The sequence below is a fragment of the Eretmochelys imbricata genome, chromosome 11, assembly GCF_965152235.1.
Source record: "Eretmochelys imbricata isolate rEreImb1 chromosome 11, rEreImb1.hap1, whole genome shotgun sequence".
Lineage (NCBI taxonomy): Eukaryota > Metazoa > Chordata > Testudines > Cheloniidae > Eretmochelys > Eretmochelys imbricata.
The window spans coordinates 39,674,178-39,688,348 of NC_135582.1; the positions used below are offsets into that span (position 1 = coordinate 39,674,178).

Genomic DNA, 14,171 nt, shown 5'->3' on the forward strand with positions numbered 1-14,171 from the left:
CCCAGGGAGTTGTAGCTGTCGCACAGCTGTTCCAGGAGGCACTCTAGACAGCTGCATTCCACAGGGCCCTGGGCTGGAACCCGGAGTAGAGGGCGGGCCCGGGTTTCCCCCAAATCCTCCCTACTCCTGGTCAGACACAGGAGGAGTCGACCTGGACTGTGGGTTCAGAAAAATGGCCAAGCTGAGGGCTGTCGTGAAACTCCAAGGTGAGCAAATCTGCCAATAAGCGCAAGGCCCACCAAGGTAGAGCAGGTTTCAGAGTAACAGCCGTGTTAGTCTGTATTCGCAAAAAGAAAAGGAGTACTTGTGGCACCTTAGAGACTAACCAGTTTATTTGAGCATGAGCTTTCGTGAGCTACAGCTCACTTCATCAGATACAAGGTAGAGCAGGAACTTTGTCAAAGCATGCATGGAGGGGAGTGTTGTGCTCACTGATTCTGAGCTGATGGGGGCCGGTTTTGCCCCTGATACTGTGTCAGATCGTCCTAGCTTGCATCAAGCTACTGAAGACCCTTTGGGGCCTGGTAGCCGCTGAGAAATAGCGAGGAAGTAGGACCAGCTCAAACGTGCCACCAGCCTGCCCCAGAATGGCTCCAGCATTAGAAGCTCTTATCATGAGAGCAGTAGGGACAGCAGCCCACAGCTGGCTCTACATGTGGCAGTGAGGACCTCCTGCTCTGGCGCTGTTCTGTGGAGACACCTTAGAGCAACCATGGATCAGGCCCATTCCACCTAACTTTGCCCTCCACACTCACTCTGCATCAAGCATAAATTAGCTGGCTTGAAAAATCTGTCCCTCTGTATCTGGGTTACATTAGTTAAACTAATGGTTTGGTTTGGCTTTGTTCACATTAACATCAGAACATGGGGGAAGAACAACAAATCAGAAACAAAAAACACAAACATTTGAAAATGTTGCTGCCACAGATAGACGTCCTGAGTGTGTTTTACATAACCATTGTGAATAACTGTAGCTGGATTTCTGTCCAGATTCCTTCCCCTCGTGGACCTTTTCAAACAAAAACAAACTGTACAAACCAAGTTTTTGTGGGATGGGCCAGAGCCTGCTTTCAAATGACAAAACTAGGAGCAGTGCTGAGCCTTGTGCACTGGGATTTGGGTGTACGTTTTGTTGTTCACATTCCATTGCTGACTTACGAAGTGATCTGTCACTGAAACAGTTGGCCTGCTTGGAAGGACACATGCAAAAAAGCTACCACTTCAGTCCCTTGAAAACCGGAGATGTAGTTAATGTGCGGGGCCCTGGTTGTGCCTGGTTCTTATGTGAGTGTGCAAAGAAGTGGAGGTTGAGGGAGCAGTGAGCAGGTGTTTGGGGAATGGCCCTTGTCTTGCATGGCATATATAAGGGCCAGACAGCATTTCATCCTCTGTGCTGTGGGGAGTGTAAGCGCTGGCCTCTCCCTACTCCACTGGGGACATAGAGAATCCCAAAGGTGAAGGGCAAGAAGCTGGGCCAAGGCTCTGACTCTCAACTCGCCAGCCACATGGATTGTGGGATAAGGAGGAGTCCACCAAGCACCCTGCAACTCCAGGAGGCATTCTGCTTCCCAATCAGAATGCCACCTGGAATAGCACCACAATACCTTTTTCTGTTCGGCCTATAAAGCATAATTGAGTCTTAGGAAACTCAGAGGCTTTCATAGACACTGGTAATTCCAGAAGGAGAGGATCCAATTTTAATCTATTCAAATCCAGATCCTGCAGTTTTTATGAAGGGTGAACTCCCACTGAAGGCAATGGAGTTTTGCCTGCATGTGATTGTGTGGTTGGGTTCCAAATGGGTCAACTGTCTAAAATACAGTAAACTAAGATGCAAATTTTGTGTGTGTTTCATGTATGGAAAAAGAGAGTCTCTTATCTGGAGCAAAGGCAACAGCGAACTCTACCACCATTATGAGAACATTGTGTCTAAGTGATAGCAAAAGAGACGGGATAAAAGTTTGATTATAGGTTCTTAAATATTACCGCTTTGGGGCTTTTTATTTAGTCCTCATCTATGTGCAAGTTACTCTTTTCTTTCTAAACCATCACATTTGCATCCCATTGATATGAAATACTTGTGAACTAACTAGAGAACAGAGCTGTGCATTCAGAAGCAAAGAGATCCTTGGTTTATTAACAAAGATTTTCACTGCCTTCTTTGCAACACCCCCTCCTGTTGAATATAACAAGTGCAATATTCAGCCATAGAATTTGATGCCTAAAGGCCTGATTCTGCAACCCTTAAGGCTATGTCTACACTACAGCTTATCTTGGCAAAACTTATGTTGCTTGGGTGGGGGTGTGTGTGTGAATATTCCACCCTCTAAACAACATAAATTGCACCGACATAAGCGCTTGTGTGCACAGTGCTATGTCAGCAGGAGAACTTCTCCTGCCAGCATAGCTTATGCCACTCGTGGAGGTGATTTTTTTATGCCAGTGGGAGAGCTCTCTCCTGTTGGCATAGAGCATCAGTTCTCAAACTGTGGGTCAGGACCCCAAAGTGCACCACTGTACAGATAGACATGGCCTTACTGAGTAGTACTTCTTCACCTGTGTAGTCTCATTGACATTCATGGCAGTAATTGCCTGAGTATGTGCCATTCAGCTTACAGTATTACTGTGGATTCTTATTTAAGGCCTGGAAGATAAATTGACTTGACAATATCGGCAAATGCATGGCAGTGTAGTGACTGTCATAAAAATTGTTTGACATATTTCATGCTTAGGACAAAGATAACATAATACCCGTACAACAGAAAAGTAATGAGCAGTTCCTTGTGGTGTACATACACAAAACAATTATAGTGTAATAACTGGTTATTTCTGCATTGTCCCCTGCAGTGTCATTATGACACTTAAAAAGGGCAAATTCAAATTACTTGAAATTTTCTGTCACCTAGCAATTCTAAACACAGTAATTATATACACTATGGAACGTGCAATTACCATATAGCTGAATAGAATTCTCCTTCTAATTATGCCTTGGTAAATGACTAATTTTGCACTATAAAATCAAATGTTGGAGAGTTTTAATTTAGCTTCATATTTTTATGCTTTTTTCATCCTTATCAGAATAGTGGGTAGTTCAGAGATTCAGGTATCAGTCTATACCCTCTTTGTTGTGCAGTTATGAATTTAGCCTATGGATTTCTATGTTGTGGTATGATCTGTGATCCTAGACAGTGGGGCATCTAAAATAAATCAGCATAATTCAGCAAAATTAGCAGACTTTTCATAGGGTACACTACCATGCACAGAACTGACTGGTTTAACCCTAGTCTACACTGCAAAGGTCTGGTCTACACTACAGACCTATAATCAGTATAACTGCATTGCTGAAGGGTGTGGAAAAATCCACAGCCCTGAGCAACATAGTGAAACTGACCTCCTCCTGTGTAGACAGGGCTATGTCTGTGTGGGAGCTTCTCCCACCATCATAGCTACCGCCTTTCGGGGAGGTGGATTAACTAAGCCAACGGGAGAGCACCAATACAGCGTTTTAAATGTAGACTTGCTCAAAGAGTGTGCTGGTAGAACTCTACTCGTGTAGCTTTACCAACAACCCCCCCCTAGTATAGGCGCAATTTATACAAGCAAAAGAACTCTTATAGCATAAACTAGTTCCACAAAAGTAATAAGCTGTACCAGCAAAAGGACTTTTACATCTACACTAGGGATTTTGCTGGTCTAGCTATGTCAGTAAAACTCTCTAGTGTAAACCAGGCCTTTAGACTAAATCACCATACAGAATAGGGCTTTCCATCTTGCCTACTGGCAAAACTGTCCTTGGCTTCACTGGAAGCAGGATCCCCAGACCTTTTCACTGATATGATCTGAAGTAATCCCAGTGAAGGCAGAGAAGTGCAACTGGTTTAAAACTGATATATGTGATCTCAGACTCAGGCCCTACATTAATTCAGACTAGAGCTGAGCAAATAATGGATTTTTTGGTTTGGAGACTGATCTGAAAAATCTGGAGGGGGATAAGCGGGGGAATTGGTTCAATTCAAACCAAAACAAATTTTCTTGAAATTTTTCATCAGATTGGAAAACTAAATAATAATAATAATTAATAATAATGTTTTGAATCAACCAAAATGTGCTAGGGTCAGGTCAACTCAAAATGACTTTTTTTTGAGGGAGGGGGGTTCAATTTGTTTTGAATCGACCAATATGTATTGGCCAGCTTGAAACTAATATTTTTGATTTTGAGTCAGCCATTTTCAGGGTTTTTTTAATTGGTCTAATTTGAAAATGACATGCCATTTGAAACAAAAGGTCAAGCTGAAACATTTTGAAATGGTCTAAATAAAACATTTCAAATGAAACATATTTAAATGTTGCTACTTTTAAAAAAAGTATTAGTGTTTTAATGGCAGAAACTAGATGTTGAATTTGATTCAAATTTGTGAATATCTTTAGTGACTTGGAAAAAGGCATTTTTAACCAAAAATCTATTAGCCAAAAATATATATATATATATATCACCCAGGTCAGACCCCTGTAGAAGCATGTTGAGGTTATCAGCAGGGTAAAGAATAAGAAATAGCTATCTGCACTTGCCAATAAGTTTTGGATAAATACCAGTTTTAATTCAGTCCTTCAAGCTTCAGGAGTACAAACACCTACAGTAAACAAGATAAAAGCAAAGTATGTGTATTATAAATAAGACAGACTGGTTAGTTATGTAATATGTAATAAAGGGCCTCATCCAAAGCCCATTGACATCAATGGAAAAACTCCTATTGATTTCAGTGCAGATAAGAGCAGGACCCCAAAAAGGGAACTGAAGCAAAAGTTGAGAGAGAGAACAAAATGAGACAATTTGACTCCTGAGAGCCCAACTCCACTGAAGATGGCTTCCCTGGCACTGAGAAGCAGTGACACTTTTTACCAGGGCATTTTCAATATTTCATAACAATATTTTCTTCATTCCTTCAGTAAGTTCCTAGAACTTGTGCAATAAACAGTAGCAGCATATTGTAGGGAGAGAAGTTAAAAAGTCATAGCTAAAAAGATTTTATTATGTGTTATAGGAAGATTACATGGTAAACTGACTAGGATTGATGTCTGCTCAGACTCACATGCTTATAAACACTACCCAGCTGGCATGTCAATTCTGAATCTGAGTCCTTCCCACACCATCAGATGTTGAACCAGGCTGTGCCATCCCTGTCTGTTCTGGGCCGCTCTTTGCATGTCTTCTATGTTATTAAGTCCCATATATTTTCCCTCTCCATTTAAATGTATTGTTCAGGTAAACTGAAATATATGCCCATGAAAATCTGCTCATAAGCAGTGCATTGTAATGTTGGGGCAATAAAACATGATGTAAGATAATTTTAGCTTCTGTAACTATGAACATAGAATTTTATATTTAAAAAATGTCTGAGTAAATAAACTACAGTATTTTTCTATTTTAGATGGTGCAATTGTTTCCCATGTGGAAATAGACTAGTCTTTGAAACACACTTCTCCTCCCTTAAATTAACTAAATTTACTTTTTTCATGTATGTTTGACCCTAGCATGTGTCCATTTTTTGGTCACATTTTAGGTACATCTGAATGACTATTTTACTTGGTCATTATTTAATTTGTTGAGATTGATCAATTTAATGTCTGATTTTTTTTAAGATTTCCACACAATTTTGGAATTATAGCAATGCAGATATTTCCCTATTGCCCAAGGCAATAATAGATGTGGTGTGCAAACACTGCTTTAAAGAGGGTATCTGTCTGCTGATTTACATATTCTAAAAGTATTAAGATCAAAAGTAATGAGAATTTAATCCATATGGCATGTAGAAGATAAATAGGAATATTAATACTGTATCAAGTACTAATTAAAGGAAACACCAGTCCTATTTTTAAAATTTTGCATGCAAATGAAAAAGAAGTCATTGCAAAGTTAAGATCTGATTTTTAAAAGAACTGAAGAATTAACTATTTTCAGCCACAAATTCTGAATATGAGATTTTGAGTTTATAGGACAGGCCAAATTCTGCTCTCATATGATCCTTTGCATTCTTATAGCACTTTCCATCAGAGGATCTCAAAGCACTTTGCAAGTGTTAATTAAATAAACCTCCCAACTCGGAATGAGGTAGTTAAGAATCAATATTCCTATTTTACAGCTGGGGAAACTGGGACAGAAAGAGTTTGTGACTTGCCTAAAAATGTGGGTCTGTAGCAATCCTAGGTCCCTGATCGCCCCTCTCATTGAAGGCGTCTGTCCCTGTGTGTCAAGGTGGTGTGGAGCCTTGGAATCCTCAACACGTTCTATTGGCAAGATGGGGTTCATCCTAATCTTTGATGGTAGGGAATTCTAGAGTCAAGGCCTTCTCCTGAGAATGTTGAGTCCCCAGATAATGAGAAATCCAACCCATCCTTCAGCAGTTTCAGCATTCCCGTTCACTGCAGGCACAGTGGGCTGTGGTGTCCGAGAGGCACATTTTAAATAGCTAGGCCCCTGTCTATTGATGACTTTACTGATCAGCACTACGACTTTAAATCAGATCAGGAAGAGTCAAGGTAGAGTGTGGAGTACCCGTCTTAGACAGCCCACAGCATGCAAGAGCTCCTGGAGTTTCTTTTTCATTATTTGTATAGCACCGACAGGGTGCTTAGTGTTTTACGGACGGGTATGCAGACAAGGTTCCTGCCCAAAAACGTTTATGGTTCAGACATGGGGGGATGGGAAGTGATGAGAAGAGTGCAAGCGAGAGGTGAAGTTAAGCATGCCATCTTGGCAGTTCCATGGTTTTCTTTGGCTTATTTCTAAAGGAGTCAAGATAATTGTTCATCTATTTAGCACAAGTCTGAAGAGAGGGCAGTTTTCTTTCCAGGTCCTTGAAAGGATTCCCTTACCTGCCAGCATTACCTCTGTTTTTCTGGATTGAATGTAATCCCTCTAGTTTTCATCCAGCTGCTGATGTCATTCTAGCACTGAGGATGTATCTGCACAGCAATCAAACATCCGGGCCTGGCCTGGGTCGACTGACTCAGGTTCACAGGGCTCAGTCTGTGGGGCTGTAAAATTGCTGTGTAAACATTTGGGTTTAGGCTGGAGCCCAAGTTCTGGAACCCCGCAACAGGGAAGGGTCCCAGAGCCTGTGCTCCAGCCTCACCCTGAATGTCTACACAGCAGTTTTTAGCCCTACAGCCCAAGCCCCATGAGCCCGAGTCAGCTCTCCCAGGCCAACCAAGTCCATGGTGCAAATCTTTTATTCCCGTGTAGACATACCCTGAGTGACAGTACTGACTGCGCATAAGGAGAAAGGAATGTAGAGCTAGATGACTTCAGCACGTTGTTGTCACTAGGGCCGATAACATCTTACACTCTCTCCTAGCTGTTTACCATAAATGTTAAACAGTGGGAGGGCAGGATTTAACCTGCTGAGACCCCGCAGGTGGCAGCTCTCAGTTAGGAGGACCCGCCTATTACAACCCTTTGGAAGGTGAGAGGAATGAGCAGAGCCAGCTTAATGCAACTCTCCCCAGTCCTGCCAGGTCTTGTGGATGAACCAAAAGTGCCTCACAGTTGACTGTAGAAGGCTGATGAAAGTGTGATAGTTATGGTAATTGCCTGCAATATCCTGGACAAACTTGACTGAGTTAAGTTTAAGTATGTTAGGAGTTCATAGTATTAAAAATGCAAATGTTTCTGTACTATTGTGGGATTGAATGGAACTTCTTGAGGAGGAAAGCAGGATTAATGCAATCTCTGGGAAGTACTGTGAGCTTCAGGAGACTATGCCGAACAATGTAGCAGATGTGAATGATATTTTGGGACAATACATGTGAAGTGGAATGCCTAGGAAGTTCTTGGGAGGAAGGGATTGCAAACTCCCACTTCGTGACAGTCTTTGAAGGTTACCCAGGAGGGGGCAGAATCTTTTGTCTACTGAGCACCTGTTACATGAGGACATTTCAAAGACAAGCTGTATAAATGAGTAACTGATTTACTCATGAGTGTGCTTTGTCTGAGCGGAAACTGAGATGGACTTGTAACCAGAGGAAAAGGCCCTGTGTTGGGTTTGAAGGACTAATCACCAACCAGAGCCCTTGCTGAAGTGAGGGGTGATCACTGATAAGCTTATAGCATGCATGGAGGGTCTTTTATTATTTTTATACATTTTCTCTGTAATGCTTTTACCTTAAGACTAATTGTGCTTGCTTAGACAGAGTTGTGTGGTAGCTTAACTGTGGCAATTACATTGTTTATCATCTCTGAGGAGAAAAGTAAAACAGCCTGATGGGGCTGGGGAGGTTACAGCTGTGCAGTCTGGAATTACCCCAGGAGGAGGGAGAAAGATGTGGGTCTCCGCCCAAGAGAAGTAATGGTCTAGAGGGGGTGCCCTTGCTGAACCGTAGAGCAGGAATACAGTTTCCCCTGAACTATGACCGAAAGATCTGACAATGTCACCAAGAATGATTTCCCCTCCTCCATGGCTAAAAGGACATTGTGTACCAGAGCCATCTCAGTGACATTTCCTGGTCAGGAGGCTATTTGGGAGGTTCTAGAATATTGATTCTTAGCTCACAGTCCTATGTTCACACCACCAGACAATACTTGTCGAGTGCTCGTGACACAGGTTCCTATAATTTTATTGAAAGAACAGTAAATGCAGCTGTCATAAATATAAAGGGAAGGGTAAACCCCTTTGAAATCCCTCCTGGCCAGGGGAAAGCTCCTCTCACCTGTAAAGGGTTAAGAAGCTAAAGGTAACCTCGCTGGCACCTGATCAAAATGACCAATGAGGAGACAAGATACTTTCAAAAGCTGGGAGGAGGGAGAGAAACAAAGGGTCTGTGTCTGTCTGTATGCTGGTCTTTGCCGGGGATAGACCAGGAATGGAGTCTTAGAACTTTTAGTAAGTAATCTAGCTAGGTATGTGTTAGATTATGATTTCTTTAAATGGCTGAGAAAAGAATTGTGCTGAATAGAATAACTATTTCTGTCTGTGTATCTTTTTTGTAACTTAAGGTTTTGCCTAGAGGGGTTCTCTATGTTTTTGAATCTAATTACCCTGTAAGATATCTACCATCCTGATTTTACAGGGGGGATTTCTTTATTTCTATTTACTTCTATTTTTTATTAAAAGTCTTCTTGTAAAAAAACTGAATGCTTTTTCATTGTTCTCAGATCCAAGGGCTTGGGTCTGTGGTCACCTATGCAAATTGGTGAGGCTTTTTATCCAACATTTCCCAGGAAAGGGGGGGTGCAAGTGTTGGGAGGATTGTTCATTGTTCTTAAGATCCAAGGGTCTGGGTCTGTAGTCACCTAGGCAAATTGGTGAGGCTTTTTACCAAACCTTGTCCAGGAAGTGGGGTGCAAGGTTTTGGGAAGTATTTTGGGGGGAAAGATGCGTCCAAACAGCTCTTCCCCAGTAACCAGTATTAGTTTGGTGGTGGTAGCGGCCAGTCCAAGGACAACGGGGGGAATATTTTGTACCTTGGGGAAGTTTTGACCTAAGCTGGTAAAGATAAGCTTAGGAGGTTTTTCATGCAGGTCCCCACATCTGTACCCTAGAGTTCAGAGTGGGGGAGGAACCTTGACAGCAGCCTTCACCATAGCCCAAATCCTGATCTCTGCACCCAGTTTGAATAAACGGGTTGTGAGTGGGAGAGTTCTGCGCAAGGTCAAGGTAGATAAAATGCCCTCAAAGTAATTGTGGAGTCATTCTACAGCCATTAGTGCACTTCAAGGGTGAAATAGCCGCTACAGGTCCTGCTATGCTCCCCTTACCACTACAAAATTAGCAGGATGGGACAGTTGGTTAGTGTACGTGCCAGCTGTAACCCCATCTCTCAAGCCATCCTTTGCTAAGATATCCCTCCATGCTAAGGGAGATGGTGCTTCAGCAGAGCACACCTCTGCAGCACATGGGAGGTGTAGACCCCCTGCACAGGTGTTCTGCATTCTTTCTCCCACTGCATTAATTCCAACCTCTCCATGCCCACAGAGGGCAAAATTGTGTTTTAAAGGCACTGGCCCTGGTTGGGGCAATCACAGAGATGCCAGAGAGACTGTCTTTGAGAACCCCAGGGAGCACACAGGGAGCGTTTATGCAGCATCCCTTGGAATGGTGCAGACTGCTCCCTGCTGCATGTCTGCCCTCTTAGGAGAGAGATGAGGTGGAGACCTGACCCCGCCTTCTCCCTGTTTGTTTGGAGTGGCATGTGACCTAGGGCACTAGGAAACATCAGTCCCTGCACTCAGGGAAGCACATTGTGTCTGGCCTTTGCAAATGATGCAAGAATGGGGGATGTTCTTGAAGTTTTCAAGGGCCTGGCACAATCCATCAGAGATGTGGTTAAGAATTGCCCAGGCAAACTGTTGCTTTTCCATTTAGTATTTCAAATACTTGGCTAAGACATGTAGCACTCTACCTCTGCTGGGAGAGGGGACTTCACTGAGAAGAAGTGACTCAGCTGCTCTGCACCAAGGCTGAGTCGCTCCAGGACCTTGTATTCTAGGCATGTGCGTTTTCTTTCCCTTCCTGACAATACAGCCCAGGTAGTGTTTAATATTTCTGTGTACTTTTTCAAAGACCTTTTAAATATTAAAGAGAATTTCATTTTCCAGCTGAAAATTAAAACGTAGATGCATTTCATCCAATCCTTCCCCCCACCCCCAGTCCTGAAGCAATTTTGAAATGTTAACTAAAGAACTCTAACTGCCCTGGAGCACTTTCAGAACATCAAACATTCCATGAAAATATTTTTCCAAAACCCTTGAGCATTTCCAAATATTAAATGTGAAGAGAGATCGCTTTTCCTCAGCTTTGGTGCTGCTCTAAAACAGCCAATGTTAAGTTCAGGTTTTTTTAAAACCAAAATACAGTGATATAAACAATACACTTGTTGGGAGACAGGTAGTAGTAGGTAGCAGTCTATCCTCAGTGCAGGGAGATGATACAGAAGCAAAGGGCTCTTGATACAGTAAGAACAAGTTTTGACATGCATTTAGTTGATGGTTGTAAGATCTGTGTGTGGAGTTTCAAATGGTACAATGTTGTTGTTTGTTTGTATTCTGATAGGGCCTAAAGGCGCCAGGCAGAATGGGAGCCCCATTGTGATAGGCACTACATGAACGTAGATGGCCCCTGTCTCAAAGAACTTACAAGCTAAAAGGACAAGACAGACAAAAAGATACAGAAAAACAACAAATAAGCAGTTTCAGAAATGTACAGACATTCTAAATTACAGTACGATTCTGCCCCATTTTCTCCTGTACACAGCCTCTCCACAGCCAACCTCCTGTTGCTGTGTCCTTGTTCAGATAGTGTAATTTGCCTCCACTGATCACACTATGACAAATTTATATCCTCTGAGGATTTGCTCCCTAGAGTACCCTCTTACTACCATACTCTGTCCCCATAGGGAAATATTCACTCTCAATCTGGCAGGGACAAAATGGAGAGAGCAAACAAATGGCCAGAAGTCTGTGAAGGCCAGCTCTTGGCCACGTGTATGGGATGCATATTGCAGGCTGACTGTGTGTAAAAGTCACAATGTGTGAGGGGAATTGTAACTTTAAAGTGTTTTCATAAGGCTCTAGAAGTCAAACAGTTTTACTGATGTCAAGTACTGTCAAATGGTGGAGTGTATCTTTGGTGTATCAGCAGGAAATCCCAGTTTGTAGGTGGAAATTATCAGGGAATTATGAGTTCCTGGTTTTGAACAAATGATTTGACAAAAGTATTTATATATTTTTCAGATATGATTTTGTGGATTTGGTCCATATCTAACATAATACATATGTAATATGATGTACACACACTCGTGCTTATATATAATGAGAGCAAATATGTAAGGCTTCGCCCTTATATAGTGTTTTTCATCCTTGAATTTCAGAGAGCTTTGGAAGTGTAATTATCTCCATTATACAGATGGAAGAACTGAGTCACTGAGATGTAAAGTGACTTACTCAGGGTCATACTGTTGGTAAGTGGAAGAGCTCGAATAGAATTCAGAAGTCCTTACTTAGTGTGATGCTCTATCCACTGCACTGTACCACGCTCATGATAAGGTGGAATAAAGGGGTTTTTTGGCACAAGACTGGGATGTCTGTATTACTCACAAACAGTGATACCACAAGTGGATTATGCAGCTCATCCCAAAAAGTGTCAATGAAAACTTTACATCCTTGAAAAAAAAACCTGTGGAGCAACTTCTTTTACAATATTTAGAAATGAGTCACTTAAATTATTTGTTGAGTATTTGACTAGCTGTGCTCAGTAAATTAAAAGATCTGTATTAGTGGAGCTTTAAAAAACTGCCAAACGATACAAGCCCCTGCACTTGTTGGGTTGACAAGCTCCTCAAGAGCCAGGCTTGTATGTGTGGAGATTATATACCTCACAAGATCAGGTGTCATAAAATGCATCACGTAAATTAGCTTCAGAACCTTCAGTACATAAAGATTTCAAAAGAGAAAAACTTTAGCACAGTGATTATCAAACTTTTGTACTGGTGACCCCTTTCACATAGCAAGTCTCTGAGTACGACCCCCCCCCTTATAAATTAAAAACACTTTTAAATATATTTAACACCATTATAAATGCTGGTTCAAAGCGGGATCTGAGGTGGGGGCTGACCGCTTGCGCCCCCCCCCCAGTAGTAACCTTGCGACCCCCTGAGGGTTCCTGACTCCCAGTTTGAGAACCCCTGATTTAGCACCTATATTATTCTATGGGAAAATTTTACTGCACAGAAACTGCATGCCCTGGAGGCCTTGGCATGCTCATTATACTCCAGAATGTGGCTGTTCACATGCAGAACTCTTGATGTGGCCCTAGCTACTCTGCTGTCTTGGTCTTGCAGAGGGTGGTGTAGTGCTGATTGTTAGAGAACTCCTCAGACACAGCTGCAGAAAGCCCACACAAGGGTTTGCATCCTGCATCATTTGAGCTCTGCTGCTTTGCATGGTGGGAATGCAGAGGAAACAGGCCCTAGCCAGGCTGGTGCAGAGGGATCAGGTGAGCCTGGGCCTATGGAGCAACACTCTCAAACATTCAGTGCAGCCACCTCATATGGGGTGTAAAGAGCTATAGCTGCTGCTCCAATCAAGTGCTACAATCACAGCTGAAGAGGAGCCGCTTTACAGCTCTGTGGCCTGGCCTGGCCATGTGTGGACGGCAGGTTTCATACCCTCCCCCAGTCCTCCTGGACAAAGCCCAGTTACTTGGAATTTGTTTAGAAGGAGGGTAAATTTCACCCTGAAGGAGTTAGGAGGCATAGCAGAGCTGACGTAACTGGCCATATGTCATTTTATTGTTTCCGAATGTTTTTCTTTGGGAACATTTTTTTCCCCATTGTGGACAGCTCCCTTCACCACACATTGGATGTACAAGGAGGGAGTCTCTTATTTCCATCTCCTTCATTTGAGTCTTTTTTACACTAATGAACCTGTAACCATTTCCTAATATTCTTTGATAATATTTATACATCCATCGTCTTGACTATGCACAGGGTAAGTGGGGGTTGGATAGAAGTATTGAAATCAGAGCTCTTAATGTGCTGTTCTATTAATTGCACACTGTATGGCAGGAGTAGGGATTATGAGCAGAGATGGGCTCGAGCCACAAAATCCCCCAATTACAGGGCTGTTCATGTTCAAACATGGAGGTTTTGGTTCAGCCTGTAATAGAATTACACTGTTATTTGGATAGGGGGTCCAACTTACCCATAGTTGTGGCAGGAGGGATAAAACCTGGTGGGGAGGGGGGGCTGCTCTGTGATTCTGTTCAGACTCATCTCTAGATGTGAGATAAATTGATTTGCTCTCTTATATCTCTTGCGCTTCTACTGTGAGTCTCTGCTTCATCCCTCAGCAAGTGCTCTGATGTCCACTAATATCAGTTCAGCATCTTTATTGATTTGGATCAAGAGACCTCAAATGAAGAGAGCTGGCAGTCAGCTCTAGATTAAACACTAGGCACAATAAACTCATCCTATTCCCACATATTGCAGCCAAGAAGGTATGAGCACCATCATTACCAGGAGGTGTTGGAGATGGATTGGCCATGTGCTCCGGATGGAAACTGATTCCATCACCAGAATAGCAATGAGATGGACACATAGCGAAGAGCTGTGGAAACTGAGCTGAAAAACCTGAAGCACAGCTGGGAAACCATTGAAAGACTTGCCAGAAACAGACA

General features: G+C 42.6%; 1 protein-coding gene across 1 annotated transcript in view; it reads left to right on the forward strand.

The window, feature by feature from the left end:
* The window catches only part of MYO3B (myosin IIIB), a 263,385-nt gene that overhangs the window by 226,695 nt on the left and 22,519 nt on the right, over positions 1-14,171 (forward strand). The window contains exons 32-33 of the mRNA XM_077830392.1: positions 7,020-7,037; positions 12,329-12,343. Coding sequence (XP_077686518.1) covers positions 7,020-7,037; positions 12,329-12,343 — 33 coding nt within the window. The remainder of the gene's footprint in view (positions 1-7,019; positions 7,038-12,328; positions 12,344-14,171) is intronic.